Raw genomic sequence first — 18,386 nt, 5'->3', positions numbered from 1 at the left:
CGTGACAATCCTACTGGAGACACAGGAATGTGTTATGTCCCTTTGCATCTAAAAACAATATGAAAAAGCCAATCATACTTATATATTTATGATTATATTCATACTCCTGTATATGTGAAGTTCCAGTTTATTGTCCCCTGAACAACTCCATATCAGAAGAACTCAGACACGAGTTGGGTTAAGGGGGATTCGAGTAATATGTGAGGAGGAAGAATTTAGAAATGTTAAAGGGATATGAAACCACATGATCCACATAGAGCATGTAATTTTAAACAACTTTTGTTCTCTTGCTATCCTTTGTTGAAAAGAATACATAGGTAGGCTCAGGAGCAGAAAAGAACTACTGGAAGCTAACTGCTGATTGGTGGCGGCACATATATGCCTCTTGTTATTGGCTTAAATGGGGCTAGATTACAAGTGGAGCACTAATTGATCGCGCGCCTGCAAACGGCAAGTTCACAGTTTTACAGGCGTGAGATAAATAACCAGCCATTACAGATCTCTGGTTAATTTTGGAGCCTATGGAAGCGCACTCTTGTGAGCGCAATGCTTCTGTGCAATGCTAACCTCACTTGTAATACCAGCGCACATTTGGTATTACTAAGTTAAGCACAAATATTGCTTTCGTGGAAGCGATATTTTTCGCGCTCAACTTGTAATCTAGCCCTTAATGTGTTAGAGCAGTGTTGCTCCTTCAATATAGGATATCTAGAGAACAAAGCAAAATTGATAATAGAAGTAAATTAGAATATTTTTTTTTTAATTGTATGCTCTATCTGAATCATGAAAGAAAAATCTTGGGTTCCATGTACCTTTAAAGGGACAGTCAACACAAAAATGGTTATTGTTTAAAAAGATAGATAACATCTTTACTATCCATTCCCCAGCTTTGCACAACCAACATTATTATATTAATATACTTTATAACCATTAAATCTCTAAATTTCTGCCTGTTTCTAAGCCACTACAGACAGCCATCACATGATATTTATTAGCTTTTCACAACAGGGGACTGCTAGTTCATGTGAGCCTATAGATAACATTGTGCTCACGCCCGTGGGTTGTGCCCAACACAGCACTAATTGGCTAAAATGCAAGTCAATAGATAATAAATAGTCATATGATCAGGGGGCTGTCAGAAGATGCTTAGATACAAGGTAATCACAGAGGTAAAAAGTATATTGATATAACCGTGTTGGTTGTGCAAAACTAGGGAATGGGTAATAAAGGGATTATCTATCTTTTTAAACAATAAAACATTTTTTAGTTGACTGTGCCTTAAAGCCTAATTACATAGAGGTATTGTGGGTTCCAGTAAGTAGTGGAGATTAAAAATACCCCAAATTACTTGGTATGATCATGTTTTTTGAGGACACTCAACTGCTATTACAAGGATGGACGTCTGCAAATCAGGCTAAGTTTGTAATTATGGGGATTTTAATTACCCTTAAATAGATTGGTTCAATTAAAACAGCACCACAGCTAAAGGGGACAGGTTTGTGAGTAAACTAAAAGATAGTTAGATGACACAATTAACTGAAAAGACAATTAGGAATAATGATATCCAGCATCTAGTAGTCTCAAGACTCACGTAAATAATATCAAAGATGTAAGAGAACCTTTTAGGTAGCAGTGATCATAGCAGGATTTTATTAGTTACCAATAATAATGTTGCAGGGTCCAACTAAGACTAGTAACATAGAAAAGCATATTTCAGTAGTTTAAGGAAACTTAAAGGGACACTGTACACAAAAAATGTTTGGTCATCCACATTAAACAGCAGCATTGAAATTTGATGATATTATTACTATTATTGCTTGGAAGTAAACGCTGTAAATATTGTTATTCAAATATGTCCGTATCAGTTCTGCACTTTCTGCCAATGTTCATTGGTTGATAGACACTTTCTACTAATGCAAGTACATTTCAGCCAATGAGTATTAGTAAAACATGCCTATCAGCCAATCAGCAATGGTAGCAAGTGCATCCCTGATATGTCAGTATTAGTTTCAAAATCAATTTAAATAGATTTTACTTCACGTTTCAAAATAAATAAACATTGAGGTTCAGGTGAAATAGGTCCAAGAATAACAATTTATGAGACAAACCTTGCTTTTATGAGATAACTTTTCTCAGAAAGGCTTTTGCAAAATTAAGTGTACTGGAAAAAATGCTTGTAGTCAATTTTGAAAGGGACTACTATGCATTTCAGTTAAAGGGATATGAACCCCAAAGATTTTCTTTTGTGATTCAGTCAGAACATACAATTAAAAAAAAAAATAATCAAATTTACTTCTATTATCAAATTTGCTTCGTTATGGTATTCTTGATTGAAGAGATACCTAGGTAGACATCTGGAGCACTACATGTTGGAAAATAGAGCTGCCATCTAGTGCTCTTGCAAATGGATACCATTCTTGCCAAACTCCAGATAAGGGCACGCTCCTGAGGTGACAACCCTCCATTTCAACAAAAGATACCAAGAGAACGAAGAAAATTTGATACTAGAATTAAATTAGAAAGGTGTTTAAAATATCATGTTCTATCTGACTCATGAAAGAAAAATATTGGGCTTTATGTCCCTTTAAAGTAATTTATATCTCTTTAAATGGGACAATACTTGGGGGATCAAGGAAGGAAAATGATTTAGGGGTTCATGAAGAAAACGCACAATGTCCAAGTCTAGCTACAAAGGCAAACAATATGCAAGGGGGAATATATCTAGTACAACCTCATCTTGAGTATGGAGTGCGGTGTTGGGCACCACATATCAAAAAAGAAATGGCAGCCTTAAAAAAGGGAATGAGATGTTTAAGTTATTAAGGATGTTAGCTAAATTGAGTCTGTTTTCTCTAGAAAAGAGAAGCTTGTAAGAAGTGGTATTATTGCATCAAAGGCACATTATACCCAAATGTTGAAGCAAATTAAAGTGATGCTGTATAGCTGTAAAAAGCTGACTAGAAAATATCACCTGAACATCTCTATATAAAAAAAGGAAGAGGATTTTACCTCAAAATTTCTAAGTATTTACACCCCATTGTAAAGAGACTTTAAGCAGCCAATCAGAATGCTAGTCCCAGGACTTGCTAGGGAGTGTGCATCTTGCATGTGCAGGCAGAATCATGATATTTTCCTATTCAGATTAAGTTCTATGAAATCATGAGATTTCAGTGATATCCTATGAGATCACAGCAAAAGGCAAAGCATGATCTCAGCACTGCTGATGCTGATTGGCTGTTGTTTTTTTCCCTCTTGCAGTGGGGTAGCAGCTGAAGTATAACTGTTTACACAGCACTTACTCTGAAGAGCTGAAGAAATTTTGAGGTAAAATATCTTCCTATGTTACATAGAGATTCTCAGGTGATATTATCTTGTCAGCTTTTTACAGTTATGCTGCATCACTTTCAAGAGCATATGAGTATTTTGTCCCTTTAATACTTGGGGACCATTCAGGGAATTGGTTTATCTGTTTATACCATATCACTCTTTATACCAGGAACATTGAATGTGAAAAGAGGTCACCCTTAAAGGGACATGAAAACAAAAATGTTTTTTTCATGATTTCATATAATTCTAAATAACTCTCCAATTTACTTATATTATCAAATTTTGCTTAATTCTCTTTACATCCTTTGTTGAAGGAGCAGTGATACACTACTAAGAGCTAGCTGAACATGTTGATTGAGCCAATGAGAACACTCATATATGTGCCGCTTTACAGTTCTTTACAACTAGACAGCACTAGTTCAAGTGTGGCATATAGATAACTGTACTCAATCCCATGAAGTCATTTAGGAGTCAGCACTGATTGGCTAAAATGGATGTCTGTCAAAAGAACTGAGATAAGGGGGCAGTCTGCAGAGGCTTAGACACAAGGTAATCAGAATTAAAAAGCGTATTAATATAACAGTGTTAGTTATGAAAAACTGTGGAATGGGTAATAAAGGGATTATCTATCTTTTTAAACAATAACAATTCTGGAGTAGACTGTCCCTTTAAGTTTTATTAAGGTGAAATTGCAAACATATATATATATATATTTGCTTTATTTTTTTAACAATCTTTAAAAAAAAAATATATATTTATATATATATATATATATATATATATATATATATATATATATATATATATATATATATGGCAGATACTGGAGAGTTTTTTTCTGATTTCTGGTCAGCTAAATATTGCTTTACCAGCTCTGAATAAGCCAATGCGCTATATTCTGAATAATTCGGGGAGCCTACACACAAACTCAAGGCTCTCCAGACAAAAAAACAGCCCTAGTTTTGTATCTTTCAAGGATATTCAGTCTGTACACAAGTAACTGTCTCGTACATAGGACATGACATGTCCAGTGTCCGTTGAAGCTACTGATGCTCGTCCTCGCTAGTCATGTTCGGTCTCCAGGGAAACAGGACCCTCAAGGTCACATCCAGCCTGACGTCTGTATTTTACTCTTCAAGTTCAACCTTCATGTCTGTTGTCAACAAGGAAGGTTTAGTTTTAAGCTCTTTCTGCTAAAAGTCACGCATGAGGGATCATGGACCAAGATCAGAATAAACCTCTTTTATAGGGTACAGATTCCCCAAGAAATTAAAATTCCGGACAGCAATGCAAAAAACAATTGATATCCATGACATGATTCTTGCTTCTAGCATGCTACAACTTCATTTGCGTGTCTGGGAAAGGAAATGCAGACCAGCTCTGCCAATGCATAACTATTCATTCACCAAACACTACATGATCAGCACTTATCCGGGTTTAGCTTGTGAGAATAATAAACAAATATGTCTGCTAAAGATGCAAAATAGGAATGGACTCTTAAATTATCCCCTCACTGTATAGTTGTCTTATATTGTCTTATACAGATATTTATTTGCATCTATGCCTTGTCTGCTTAATGCCGAAAGAAGCAAACCAAAAATCCCACTACATTTGTTTTGTCGGTTTTGTTACATTTTGCTTGAAAATCTTTGTCCGCCTATCCATCTATCTATTGTATCTAATCTATTTATCCTTCTATCTGTATCCATCTATCTATTTTTTATCTATCCATTCACTTAGCTATCCATCTATATATTGTATCTAATCTATCTGTATCTCTAATCTATCTATCTATCCGTATCTAATCTATCTATCCATCCGTATCTAATCTATCTACCTATATTCATCTATCTATTTGTATCTAATCTATCTATCTATTTATCTACATATATCGTATCTAATCTAGCTATAATCTATCTACCTATATTCATCTATCTATTTGTATCTAATCTATCTATCCATAACCAATCTATCTATCTATTGTATCTAATCTATTTATCCTTCTATCTGTATCCATCTATCTATGTGTATCTATCCATCCACTTAGCTATCCATCTATATATTGTATCTAATCTATCTGTATCTCTAATCAATCTATCCGTATCTAATCTATCTATCTGTCCGTATCTAATCTATCTACCGGTATTCATCTATCTATTTCTATCTAATCTATCTATCTATATATATTGTATCTAATCTAGCTATAATCTATCTATCTACCTATATTCATCTACCTATTTGTATCTAATCTATCTATCCATAACCAATCTATCTATCTAATCTGTATCCATCTATTCTTCTTTCTGTATACATCTATCTATTTGTATCTATCTTTCTATCTATCAAATCTATCTATCTTATCTATCCATCCATCCGTCCTTCTGTCCATCTGTCTGTCTATCCTTTTATCTGCATCTACCTGCCTGTCTATGTGCATATCTCTGTTTATCTGTCTAATTAGCTATCTCTCTGTATAAATCTATAAAAAAAACAGCACTTTCACGCTTTAAATTTGATGGAATATGTTATTTTCCCAGCCATAAAACCGCCATCCCTGGCATCTGCCAGAGGGCTTGAGAGTTACAGTTAGATCCGAGTCACTTTGTGCTATAAAGAACTGCAGATCAATGGACTTTGTACATAGACTTTTGTTACAGCTCCTTCTGATGTTTACCTTTATAATTCAGACCCATAACAGGAAAGATGGTGTTTAACAGTCCTGGCAGGTAATCAACAGGTGGCCATTGTTCACAAAAACAGTTAATGTTTCCACTGAGTTATGGGGCTGCTACGGCTGGATGGCTTCTTAAATTGTCTATTTTCCTGATAGCCGATTGGCAACATCTGTCAGCCAACAGGTGCCTCTTCTTCACTTCCTGGTCAGACTGAGTCCTAAGACAACCATCTATCTTCACGGTACAAACACTCACACCCACACCATACCTGACCGTGTGCCACTCACATTCTGTAACTGGCTGAACGCATACTCAAACCCAGCCTTGTAGTCAGTTGTTCCTCGTGCCACCATGTCTTGCACGGCTTCCTTAATTACTTTCTTGTTCCTCACATTGGCCTGGACCAGTTGCTTGAAGCAGGACACGGGCTCAGCCTTGTCATGGAACTAGGAACCAAGAGAGAGGGGAACAAGGATCACACAGGGTGAGTTAGTTTAAGAGAATCACAGGATATGTGGATTATGATAATTTGGTTGAAAAACAACTGATTTATGTCATGTTTTACAAAAGACGATAGGAAATTAAGTATGATGAGATTATATATATTTAGAGGAGGGATCTCTCACTCACAGAGGCAACTGTCACATAGTCATCATCTGACAGTGTGTCCAACATCTCCATCACAGAAGTCTTCATGAGCTTAAGAGTCAGACCGCTTACACTGCCACTGCTGCAAGACACAATAAATAAATAAACAAGCACTAAATATAGGTATAATACATTTTATTGTTCATTAGAATACTGTTATACTGTTTAATACATTTATTTTTGTAAATAAAGATTGATAACTAAAGGGAAGCAACAGAAAGTGACTACAAAATAACATAATTTATGTAAGAACTTACCTGATAAATTCATTTCTTTCATATTAGCAAGAGTCCATGAGCTAGTGACGTATGGGATATACATTCCTACCAGGAGGGGCAAAGTTTCCCAAACCTCAAAATGCCTATAAATACACCCCTCACCACACCCACAAATCAGTTTAACGAATAGCCAAGAAGTGGGGTGATAAGAAAAAAGTGCGAAGCATAAATATAAGGAATTGGAATAATTGTGCTTTATACAAAAAAATCATAACCACCACAAAAAAGGGTGGGCCTCATGGACTCTTGCTAATATGAAAGAAATGAATTTATCAGGTAAGTTCTTACATAAATTATGTTTTCTTTCATGTAATTAGCAAGAGTCCATGAGCTAGTGACGTATGGGATAATGACTACCCAAGATGTGGATCTTCTACGCAAGAGTCACTAGAGAGGGAGGGATAAAATAAAGACAGCCAAGGGGGCGGAGCCTGGCTGTGCAGGAGAATGGCCGCAGCTGAGTAGAGCTCCTGAGCCAAAAGCTGGTTTTAGCTAACTAAAAGACCACAAATGGACTAACTATTATATAAGGAACCTCTTATGAACCAGGGGGACATAGAACACTGCTTGGGTTAACATCCTGACCCTGCACATACGGACAATCAACTATCCCTTCACTGACATGCATGGGCCCTGAACAGAAGCGGAGAGCGGCAGAGTCTTTGGATGCGAGGCTTTACCTGACAGGAACCAAGCTGCCTGCTGTTGTGGCGCATTAAAGAATCGGACCTCAGTGGCGAGCTGTGCGGGGGACTGCACATAGGACAACAAAGTGTTTGAGGCTGCTCGCCGATCGCGGGTGAAATTCGGGCCTGCCGGAAGCTTCTTGAGGCAACTCGAGAGGAGACCTCCATTGCGCTCAGTCAGAGCAAGCGACAGCCCACGTGGAAGAACCGCTGAGACGTCGGGGGTGAGGCGCAGCATTCCCCTCCGGCAAAGACAACAGTGACAGCAGAGCAAACCGGACTCACCCCAAACAGCAGCAGAGAACCGCAGAGCCTGCAGTAAGGTACAGACAGCTCAGAGTAACAAGCGGTAAGCGAGGTGGCTTGGGAAAGATACCATTGATCTCAGAGGGAGGAGGTGAACAGATTGTAAAATTGGATAATTGCGAAGTGGGAACACGCACCTAACTATAAAAAAGCTATAGTTCAAATACCCAATAATAGAGGCACAACTATAAATCCTCATTGAACCTGATAACCAGAAGGGGGTAAAGACAGCTCTTTGGACTGTTTGAAAACTGCACACAACTAACACACATAACAAGGTGCATTTGTCTAAAACACAAATAAAAGGCCAGCAAGAAATAAACACCCTGATCTGGCAACATGGCTCACAAAAAGTCAGGCCTAGGTGATAAAGGCTCAAAGTCTAGGAGCATAAATCAATACCTTAAGGCCCATGATCCCCAGATCTCAGAGGAGGCCTTATCTGCACCTGACCCTAAGATAGCAGATACAGATTACAGTCCTCATGAAAGCACCCCATCCTCGCAGTTTGTCACAAAAGAAGATTTAAAAAGCCTCTCATCTAAGCAGGATATTAAAGAAGTAGTTAGTGAAATAAAAAATTTATTTGGTGAGCTGCGTAGAGATGTTACAGACTTAAATCAAAGAGTCACAGAACATTCACAAGACACAATGAATGACCAATTAAAAGAAGTTATCCCACAGGTACAACATAACACTAATATGATCCAGAATCTGCTGGACAGAATTGAAGACCTAGATAACCGTGGGAGACGGAATAATCTACGCATCAGGGGCATTCCTGAGAGTGTGAGTCCTAGTGCACTGCAAGGCTATCTGCAGGATTTGTTCAGAGTAATAAAGGGTACTCCCATGGCACCAGAAGTCAGTATAGAAAGAGCCCACAGGGCACTTCGCCCGAAACCCTCTGCGAAAGCACCACCTAGAGATGTGATTCTCAGACTACTAAATTTTAAAGATAAGGAAGAGATCCTCCGTCATAGTAGAAATAAGCACCCTATACAGCACGTGGGTATCACACTTCAGTTGTTCTCAGATCTTTGCCCTGCGACCCTGCAAAAACGCAGGGAATTGAAATTTCTCACCACTGTACTACAGGATAACAACATTCAGTATAGATGGGGTTTCCCAACTTGCTTAGTGGCTTCCAGCAATGGAAAGACAGCCACATACAGGTCAGCAGAGGATCTTGAATCTTTTTGTGCTGCATTGGGTGTTGCAGCACCAATACCTGATAATCTGCAGCAACAGGAGAGGCCACAGACTGAGCCGCAGCAGCGGGAATAAGAGTATTGTCATAATATCATGCACTAACCCTTTTAAGTTTACAGGTATGCTGAAGCAGAAAACAGCAGACCCCTATCAGAACAGGGGGCCTGATCAGGTACCTGGTCATGGGAGGGAAAGCTTAAAACACTTGTTGATGTTATTTACTTGCGTGGTAGAAATCAGCCTTATCTAATTAACAGTACCTTAGAGAAATATCTCTGCTTAGTATATAAGAGTTCATTCCCAAAGGTATACCCATGTAAGATTGTCGCTAACCATAGCTGGGTATTAAAGTGTTAAAACAGCAAATAAGGTTATATGGTAATTCCTGTCTATATAGGTGCACTCTGCGCATTGATTCCCCTCTCCTCCCATGTTCCCCCCTCCCTACCCCCTTGGTTCATATGTTCAACTAATATTTTAAGTAGATGTAACTAAAAATTAGCCCATTACTTCTATATATCTAAAAACAAAACCAGCTAAAGGCACATTCCCTTTAGAGTTAAGTTAAGTGAATTATATTGTTATATGGTTAACACTGCAGACTACTGTGAAATTGTGTTGAGATTGTTATTGCCTATAGTTAGAATATTATTGCCAAAGGTGTATTAGGCAAATACAGAGAGCTGCTCTAATTACTGTTTACTGTTTACTAGCTCCTTATTGACCTCTACTACACGCTTTGCTCCTTGCTCTCAACACCTTCCCTCTCTCTCTTTCTACCCCCTCTCCCCCTTTTTTTTTTTTTTTTTTTCTTCTCCCTCTCTCTCAGATGGCTCCTCCGGGCTTGGAACCGAAGGTACACCCAGTTAAACTCATCACGGTCAACGTTAAAGGACTGAACAGTCCTGGAAAGCGCTCCATAGTCTCACGTGAGCTACACAGGCTACAAGGTGATCTGTTCTTCTTGCAGGAGACACATTTTGCCAGGCGCAAAGAGCCTAAATGGAATAATCACAGGTACCCCACTGCATTCTTTGCTTCAGGGCCGAGTAAAAATAACGGAGTAGGCATACTTATACACCATAGAATACCTTTCCAGGTCCAGACAGTTGACCGAGACAAGGATGGCAGATACATTATTGTGGTCGGGTTGCTATACGGTAGGCAGGCGACACTAGTTAACGTATATGCTCCGAATACAATGCAACACATTTTTTTAAGACACTTTCTAATAAACTACTTGAACTCGCTAAAGGAGTTGTGATTCTGGGAGGTGACTTTAATGCACCACTACTCCCCAGACTGGACACATCTAATGGGATCTCTAGTGTCTCTCATTATATTCTAAAGCATATCAACAACATCATGAAAACGCACTTATTACATGACGTATGGCGCACTCTACACCCAACAGAAACTGACTTTACATTTTACTCCAGTCCACATAAGAAGTACTCAAGGATTGATTACTTCTTCACAGACTCCCAGGGCATAGCATACATGTCCCACAGTTCCATCTCACCCATCACATGGTCGGACCACGCTCCGGTCATCTGTGTGATGGACTGGCCTGATGTCCCGTCCACGCCATTTATGTGGCGGTTAGACGACACATTGTTGAATTGCCCGATAGTAATGGAAGATATAAATACTAAATTGGCGGAATACTTTAATATAAACCTTACTGAGGATCTATCCCTGTCCACAGTGTGGGAAGTGCACAAAAGCGTTGTCAGGGGCCTTTTTATAACTCATAAGAGCAGGCTAAACAAGCAGTCCAGGGGAAAATATAATAAAACCCTCTTGCAAATAATGACTTTGGAAGAACAACATAAAAAGCTGCCGACAGACACGACTTTATTGACTAAACTAACACAAGCCAGGACAGAATTTAATCAATTACTACAGGAAGAAAACCATCTTCCGCTCCTACTACGACCACTTATATAATTTAAAGACATCAACTGCCCCCACCCTTGAAAACGGACAAGACCGACTCCGGATAGCAAACTATCTGGAAAGGATCCAATTACCCACCTTGACAGCAGAAATGGCTGAATACCTTGATTCACCCCTTACCCAAGAAGAGATACAAACTGCAATATCAGCTCTCCCAAACGGGAAGAGCCCAGCCCCAGATGGGTTCGGGGCAAAATACTACAAGACATTCCTACCAGTCTTGATGCCCCACATGCAAAATTTGTTTAACAGTATCACTGACCAGGAGGCTTTGCCTGCTTCCATGTTGTCTGCTTATGTTACTGTGCTGCCTAAGCCGGGTAAACCGGTGGACGTACCACAGAATTATAGGCCTATATCGTTATTAAACACAGATGTTAAAATCCTGGCTAAAATCCTGGCAAATAGAGCCAATACAATCCTCCCTGGGCTGGTCTCACCGGATCAGGCTGGGTTTGTCCCTGGGAGAGAGGCGAGGGATAATACCTTGAAAGTTCTGCAACTGATAGAGTATTCCAAAAATAACGCCATTCCGCTTGCCCTATTATCAACTGACGCGGAAAAGGCGTTTGATAGGGTAAACTGGCAATTTCTTAAAAGTACAATGGAAAAGATGGGATTTGGTAAGAGATTCCTAGAACTAATCTTCGCCCTATATTCAAAACCAAATGCCAGAGTAAAGGTTAATAACATACTCTCAGTCCCCTTTAAGATCACGAACGGCACTAGGCAGGGGTGCCCACTGTCCCCCTTGCTGTTTGCCATTTTTATTGAGACCCTGGCATGCAGTATTAGGGCCTATACTCAGATAAGGGGAATCAGCCCTACAAATAAAGAATACAAAATTATTCTTTATGCAGATGATTTGTTATTTACGATCACTGATGTCGAGACCTCTATACCTGCACTACTAAACAAATTTTCCACATACGGGCAGGTCTCTCACTTTCTCCTTAATAATACTAAGTCTGAGCTATTAAACATCAGCCTGACAGCGGATAGCAAAGCTTGGCTTAAAAGACATAGTCCTTTTGTTATAAAATCCTCAACCATGAGGTATCTTGGAGTCAATCTTGCTGCCAACTTAACAGAAACCTTTGAGGCAAATTATTCAATTCTTAAGAGAAATATATCTAATGATTTGTCAGCATGGAGACACAAAATGATTTCTTGGTTGGGAAGAATCAGTGTCATTAAAATGAATATTCTCCCCAGAGTGCTATACGTACTGCAGACTCTGCCAATCCCTCTCCCGCATTCTTATCTCACCTCGCTACAGAGGTTAATAGAGAATTATGTCTGGAAGGATATTAGGCCTAGAGTGAGCAGAAGGACTATGTATTTCCCCAGGTCGGAGGGTGGACTTTCTAATTTACAGAAGAGCTATCCTGCTCCAGAGAGTAATAGAATGGTGCCACAACAATCCCCAGAAAGATTGGATAAGATTAGATGCCAGTATATTAAACTCGGGGGTCCTTGCCTCTCTCCCATGGATAGACAAAAAAGCTAGGCCGGAGGTAATAGATCGTTACCCATTGTTGAGGGAGGTGATGGAGGAGTGGGACAGAACCTTACAGACAGACTCACACATATCTACAATAAGCTCTCCACTTACCCCGATTTTCGGGAACCCGGCAATACCGATACAGGCGCAGATACCATCAAAGCAGACTCAATTCGATAATAATCGGGTGGGACAGTTTATAACAGGGAAGGGCTTGAAGAGTAGAGAAGAGCTACTAGAGGTGGATCCCACCTTCAAGATGCCGTGGTTTGTGTACCTACAAATCAGTCATTACATTCTAACACATAAACATAAACAATCCTTTCTCAGGGATCAGACAACCTTTGAGGGGTTGTGCACCCAGAGCAATACCCCTAGACATCTGGTCTCCAGAGTCTACAGTCTCCTCCTTGGAGGAGAAGTTGTTCTCCCGACTTATGTTAGGCAATGGCACTCGGAACTGGGTGTGGAATTGGACCAGCAAGAATGGCAACAGATTTTCCGGGCCGCTAGGAGAGTGTCGGTTTCTGCCCGCATACAGGAGTCACATTACAAGCTATTAAGCCGCTGGTACTTGACACCGTCCCGACTGAAAAAAATTTACCCAAACATCTCGGACAAGTGTTGGAGGGGTTGTGGAGAAACGGGTTCCATCACACACATCTGGTGGGACTACCCAATGTTGGTAGCTTTTTGGACAGAGATATGGGACCATATCCAATCCATTTTGGAAATGGAGGTTCCAAAAACTATGGAAACACTGCTATTCCATTTTCCGACTCGGATACCAGACCCCACAAAAAGAACCCTATTGATGCTAATGCTGACGGGCGCTAAAACCCTGATTCCAGCTAGCTGGAAGACAAATAAGATTCCCTTAGTCTCGGAGTGGAGACAAAGGGTAAATAACTTACTGAGCCTGGAGAAATACCATTTTTCCCGAAACGGAAATCTAGATGCCTATGAAATGTTGATCCAACTTTGGAAACATGGTACTCAAAATGAAGATGACCCTTGTTGAAACTGGGAGAGCTGTTATTCTTGCCATGTGAGACTTGAGAGAAAGACCCCCCTTTTTTTTTTTTTTTCTCTCTCTCTTTCTTTCTTTCTTCTTCTCCTCTTCTCTTTCTCCCCTCCCCCCCCACTTTGCCCCTTCCCCTCCATTGCCCCCCCCTCCGGAGGAGGCGAGATAGAGGAATAGATGACTGTAGCGCTGCGTTCTTAGCAGGCTGCGGGTCAATCTTTATATTACGTGAACAAGATAGAGCTTTGACTAACTGTCTGTAGTGTGTCCTTATTATTTTACTGTTATATATCGTTCTAAGTTATTATTATTAGATCACATTGTCTTATATCTATGAGATGATTTATTTATAGATAATCTGCTCCTCTGGAGCACATGTTGTACTCATTATCCTAGAACTCTGGACAGACAAAAAGTAATATATGTACAACCATATTATCGGAAAAAAAGAAAAAGATACAAAAAAATTGGAGCCGGACCTTTAGTTTTCCCGTACTAACCACAGGTTGAGCACATAGCTCATCAGACTCTGGACTTTCTATATAAAAACCTCTCTCTTGGAGGTAGGGATTGTCATTATGCTTACTTATATTGTTCTATTGCTAAGAATTAATGCTACTATATGTATGTAAGTTTTCATTACTTTTTTCAATAAAGCTCCTTTTAAAAAAAAAAAAAAAAAATAAAGACAGCCAATTCCGCTGAAAATAATCCACACCCAAACAAAGTTTAAAACTTATAATGAAAAAAACTGAAATTATAAGCAGAAGAATCAAACTGAAACAGCTGCCTGAAGTACTTTTCTACCAAAAACTGCTTCAGAAGAAGAAAACACATCAAAATGGTAGAATTTAGTAAAAGTATGCAAAGAAGACCAAGTTGCTGCTTTGCAAATCTGAACAACCGAAGCTTCATTCCTAAACGCCTAGGAAGTAGAAACTGACCTAGTAGAATGAGCTGTAATCCTAGATACACTTAACTTTGGTAGCTCCAGCCCCAGGCAGCGATTTTCCAGAAGTATCTTCTGACTCAGTTTCAAAGTGGGACATCTTGCAATATGTAATAGAAAAAACAACATATAAAGCAAAATTGATCAAATTCCTTAAATGACAGTTTCAGGAATGGGAAAAAAATGCCAGTGAACAAGCTTCTAGCAACCAGAAGCAATAAAAAATGAGACTTAAATAATGTGGAGACAATAGTGACGCCCATATTTTTTTAGCGCCAAAAATGACGCCCACATTATTTGGCGCCTAAATGCTTTTGGCGCCAAAAATGATGCCACATCCGGAACGCCGACACTTTTGGCGCAAAAGAACGTCAAAAATGACGCAACTTCCGGCGACACGTATGACGCCAGAAACAGAGGGAAAAAAAAAATTTTTGCGCCAATAAAGTCCGCGCCAAGAATGACGCAATAAAATGAAGCATTTTCAGCCCCCGCGAGCCTAACAGCCCACAGGGAAAAAGTCAAATTTTTAAGGTAAGAAAAAAAATTGATTTATTCATATGCATTATCCCAAATATGAAACTGACTGTCTGAAATAAGGAATGTTGAACATCCTGAGTCAAGGCAAATAAATGTTTGAATACATATATTTAGAACTTTATAAAAAAGTGCCCAACCATAGCTTAGAGTGTCACAGAAAATAAGATTTACTTACCCCAGGACACTCATCTACATGTTGTAGAAAGCCAAACCAGTACTGAAACGAAAATCAGCAGAGGTAATGGTATATAAATAAGAGTATATCGTCGATCTGAAAAGGGAGGTAAGAGATGAATCTCTACGACCGATAACAGAGAACCTATGAAATAGACCCCGTAGAAGGAGATCATTGAATTCAAATAGGCAATAGTCTCCTCACATCCCTCTGACATTCACTGCACGCTGAGAGGAAAACCGGGCTCCAACCTGCTGCGGAGCTCATATAAACGTAGAATCTAGCACAAACTTACTTCAAATTTACCTGAACATCTCTATGTAAAAAAAAAAAAAAGAAAAAAGAAATTTTACCTTCAAACTCAATTTGACACAATTCATTGTAAATGGACTTTAAACAGCCAATCAGGATGCTAGTCTCAGGACTTGCAAGGAAGTGTGCCTCTAGCATGTGCAGACACAGTCATGTTATTTCCCCTCCTCAGTTTAAGGAATTTTAATATGAAATCTTGTGAGATTTCAGTGAAATCTCATGAGATCACAGTAAAGCAAAGTGTGACCTCAGCAGCACCGATGAAGCTGATTGGCTGATTTTTTTCTTCAATATGTAGCTAACAGTAGCTGAAGGATAACTATTCACAGAGCACTTACTATTGTGAGCTGAAGACATTTTGAGGTAAAATATCTTAATTTTTTACATACTGATGCACAGATGATATTTTCTTGCCAGCTTTTTACAGTTATGCTACATAATTTTCAAGTGATTAAGTATATGGGTATTATGTCTCTTTCATTTTATGTAGTAAAACAACTTTACAATATAATTTAAGTATTTATTTTCACACTTTTTCTTGCAATTTTTACTCCGAAAAGGCTAACCATGCTACCTACTGCTAGATATCTTTACCTAATTGACATTGGTGGGGTGGGATTAAGTAGTGAACAACAAAGCAGTGCAGTTTTGGTTAACATAATTATCTTGTAACCCTTTGCCACTCCAGTAACAAGCCCTGATTGGCTCTTCAGAATAGGGCAAGTGGTGGTTGGAGTTTGCATATTGAAAAACAATTGCAGAAAATGTTAACCCTTGGTTGATTTGTTTTTTTTTTCTATAGCAAAACAAAAATAAAGGTAATCAAAATGATCCATTTAATACTCTTCTTGCTGAGCTTTATAAAGTACTGAAAATTGTGATGTAAACTTTTACTGTGTATAAAACAAAAAAAGAAAAGCACTGGAATGAGGGAGAATTTAATGCGTATCATGTCCGCTGCACATAGATAAATGCAAACAACATACGCTGTCGGCATTTATCATTGCACAAGCAGTTCACCAGAATTGCTTGTGCAATACCGCCCCCTGCAGACTCGCGGGCAATCGGGTACTAGTAGGGGGTGTCAATCAACCTGATAGTATCCATTTCTGTCCGCCGCCTCAGAGCAGGCGGGCAAGTTATAGAACAGCGGTCTTTAGTCAGGGGGCATCAAGCTCATCATAGTTTGTTAATTTGGCCCCCAAAGCTTGTCTTAGATCACATGTCCACCCATGGTGCACCTTCATTTGGCCTTTCACAGAGCAATACTTGCTGCAGTAATTTTATCATTTATTTGTATAGTGACACCAGATTCTGTAGCGATGGTTACATGAGTAGGGGTACACAAAATCAAGGTGAAAGTACAAGAGGTTAAGGGCCCTTTACTGAAGATCTTACAATCTACCTACACGCTAAAGGTTGAGGAGACAGAAGATTTGGGGTAGCTTGTCATTGTGTTTGCATATGCAACAGGAAGACAAGGAAGTCCAAGATTTATTCACACACAACTATATCCATTCACTGAAAGAAACAGACCTGCATATAAGTAATGATGACATTCTAGCTGAGCAACCTGTGCTTTGTAAAACATATTCTATATTTAAGCTTGGCTGGTTTTCCCTGAGACTCACTACACAAGTTAGTGGTTTGCATATTAGCAGGGGCGGAACTACAGGGGGTGCAGAGGTCGCAAATGCGACTGGGCCCCTGAGGGTGGGGACCCAGCTTAAAGGGACAGTAGAGTGTAAAATTGTTTTTATATGAATGTATTTTCAATGACTTGTTATACCAGCTGCAGAGTATAACATTTATGAGAAATTGCATTTTTCGGTTTATTTGTGTATATGAAGTAGCTGGTTTTGTGCTTTTAAACCACAGCCTATTACAATGGGTTGAGCTTCAGGTAATATATCTCAATATGTTATCACTTTGTGTACACACACACGCTTGCTTATCATATATTTGTCTGGAAAACTAAAGCTAAATACATAGAGAGAACAATGGAAAATTATCATTTTATTACTTAACTATAATGCCCCCCACTGAGAGTGTAATCTCTTTTGCTGGCTGTTTACTTACCCTATTCAATAGAATATACTCCAGTATAGAAACTTTCAGTATAGGTTGGGATACCACAGGCTAAATCAGTTATTTCAAATAAAGGTAAAGCAGCTACTTGTAAACAATTTAATACACTCCAGCAGGTAAAATGAATCATTGGGAACAATTTAAAAGGGAGAAAATGTTTGGGTGAACTGTCCCAATGTTTCCCAGTAAAAAACGTTGACCTGCCAATGCCTGCACTGCTATCATGTGAGTGTGATATGATGCTTCACTAGTGTCTCTGACTACAGGGGTTAGTGTTTCTGTGTTACCCATTGTTGTTTATGTGTGTGTGTGTGTGTGTGTGTGTATGTATGTATGTGTGTGTGTGTGTATGTGACTGTGTGTGTATTTATGCATGTATGTGTGCGTATGTGACTGTGTGTGTATGTATGTATGTATGTGTGTGTGTGTGTATTTATGCATGTATGTGTGTGTGTGTGTGTGTGTGTATGTGACTGTGTGCGTATTTATGCATGGATGTATGTGTGTGTGCATATGTGACTGTGTGTGTATTTATGCATGTATGTGAGTGTAGGTTTGTGGAACCAGCAAATTACAGACCTTGTTACTACAGCATGGGGGGGGGGCGGGGGTAAACAGTAACACTATACAGTACCACTATATACAGTACGGGGGGGGGGCTGGACCATGTCACAGACTACTGTGGTCACTTTATAAAGTACTG

General features: G+C 39.2%; 1 protein-coding gene across 1 annotated transcript in view; it reads right to left on the bottom strand.

Annotated features, from left to right (window-relative positions):
* CACNA2D2 (calcium voltage-gated channel auxiliary subunit alpha2delta 2) overlaps positions 1–18,386 on the bottom strand; it is a 780,863-nt gene that overhangs the window by 192,026 nt on the left and 570,451 nt on the right. The window contains exons 10-11 of the mRNA XM_053721110.1: positions 6,633–6,732; positions 6,290–6,448 (exon numbers count right to left, since the gene is read on the bottom strand). Of these exons, the coding sequence (XP_053577085.1) occupies positions 6,290–6,448; positions 6,633–6,732 (259 nt within the window). The remainder of the gene's footprint in view (positions 1–6,289; positions 6,449–6,632; positions 6,733–18,386) is intronic.

This window comes from Bombina bombina, chromosome 7 (genome assembly GCF_027579735.1).
Source record: "Bombina bombina isolate aBomBom1 chromosome 7, aBomBom1.pri, whole genome shotgun sequence".
Lineage (NCBI taxonomy): Eukaryota > Metazoa > Chordata > Amphibia > Anura > Bombinatoridae > Bombina > Bombina bombina.
The sequence above is the reverse complement of the archived record's forward strand: the minus strand, read 5'-3'. Positions and strand labels throughout refer to the sequence as shown.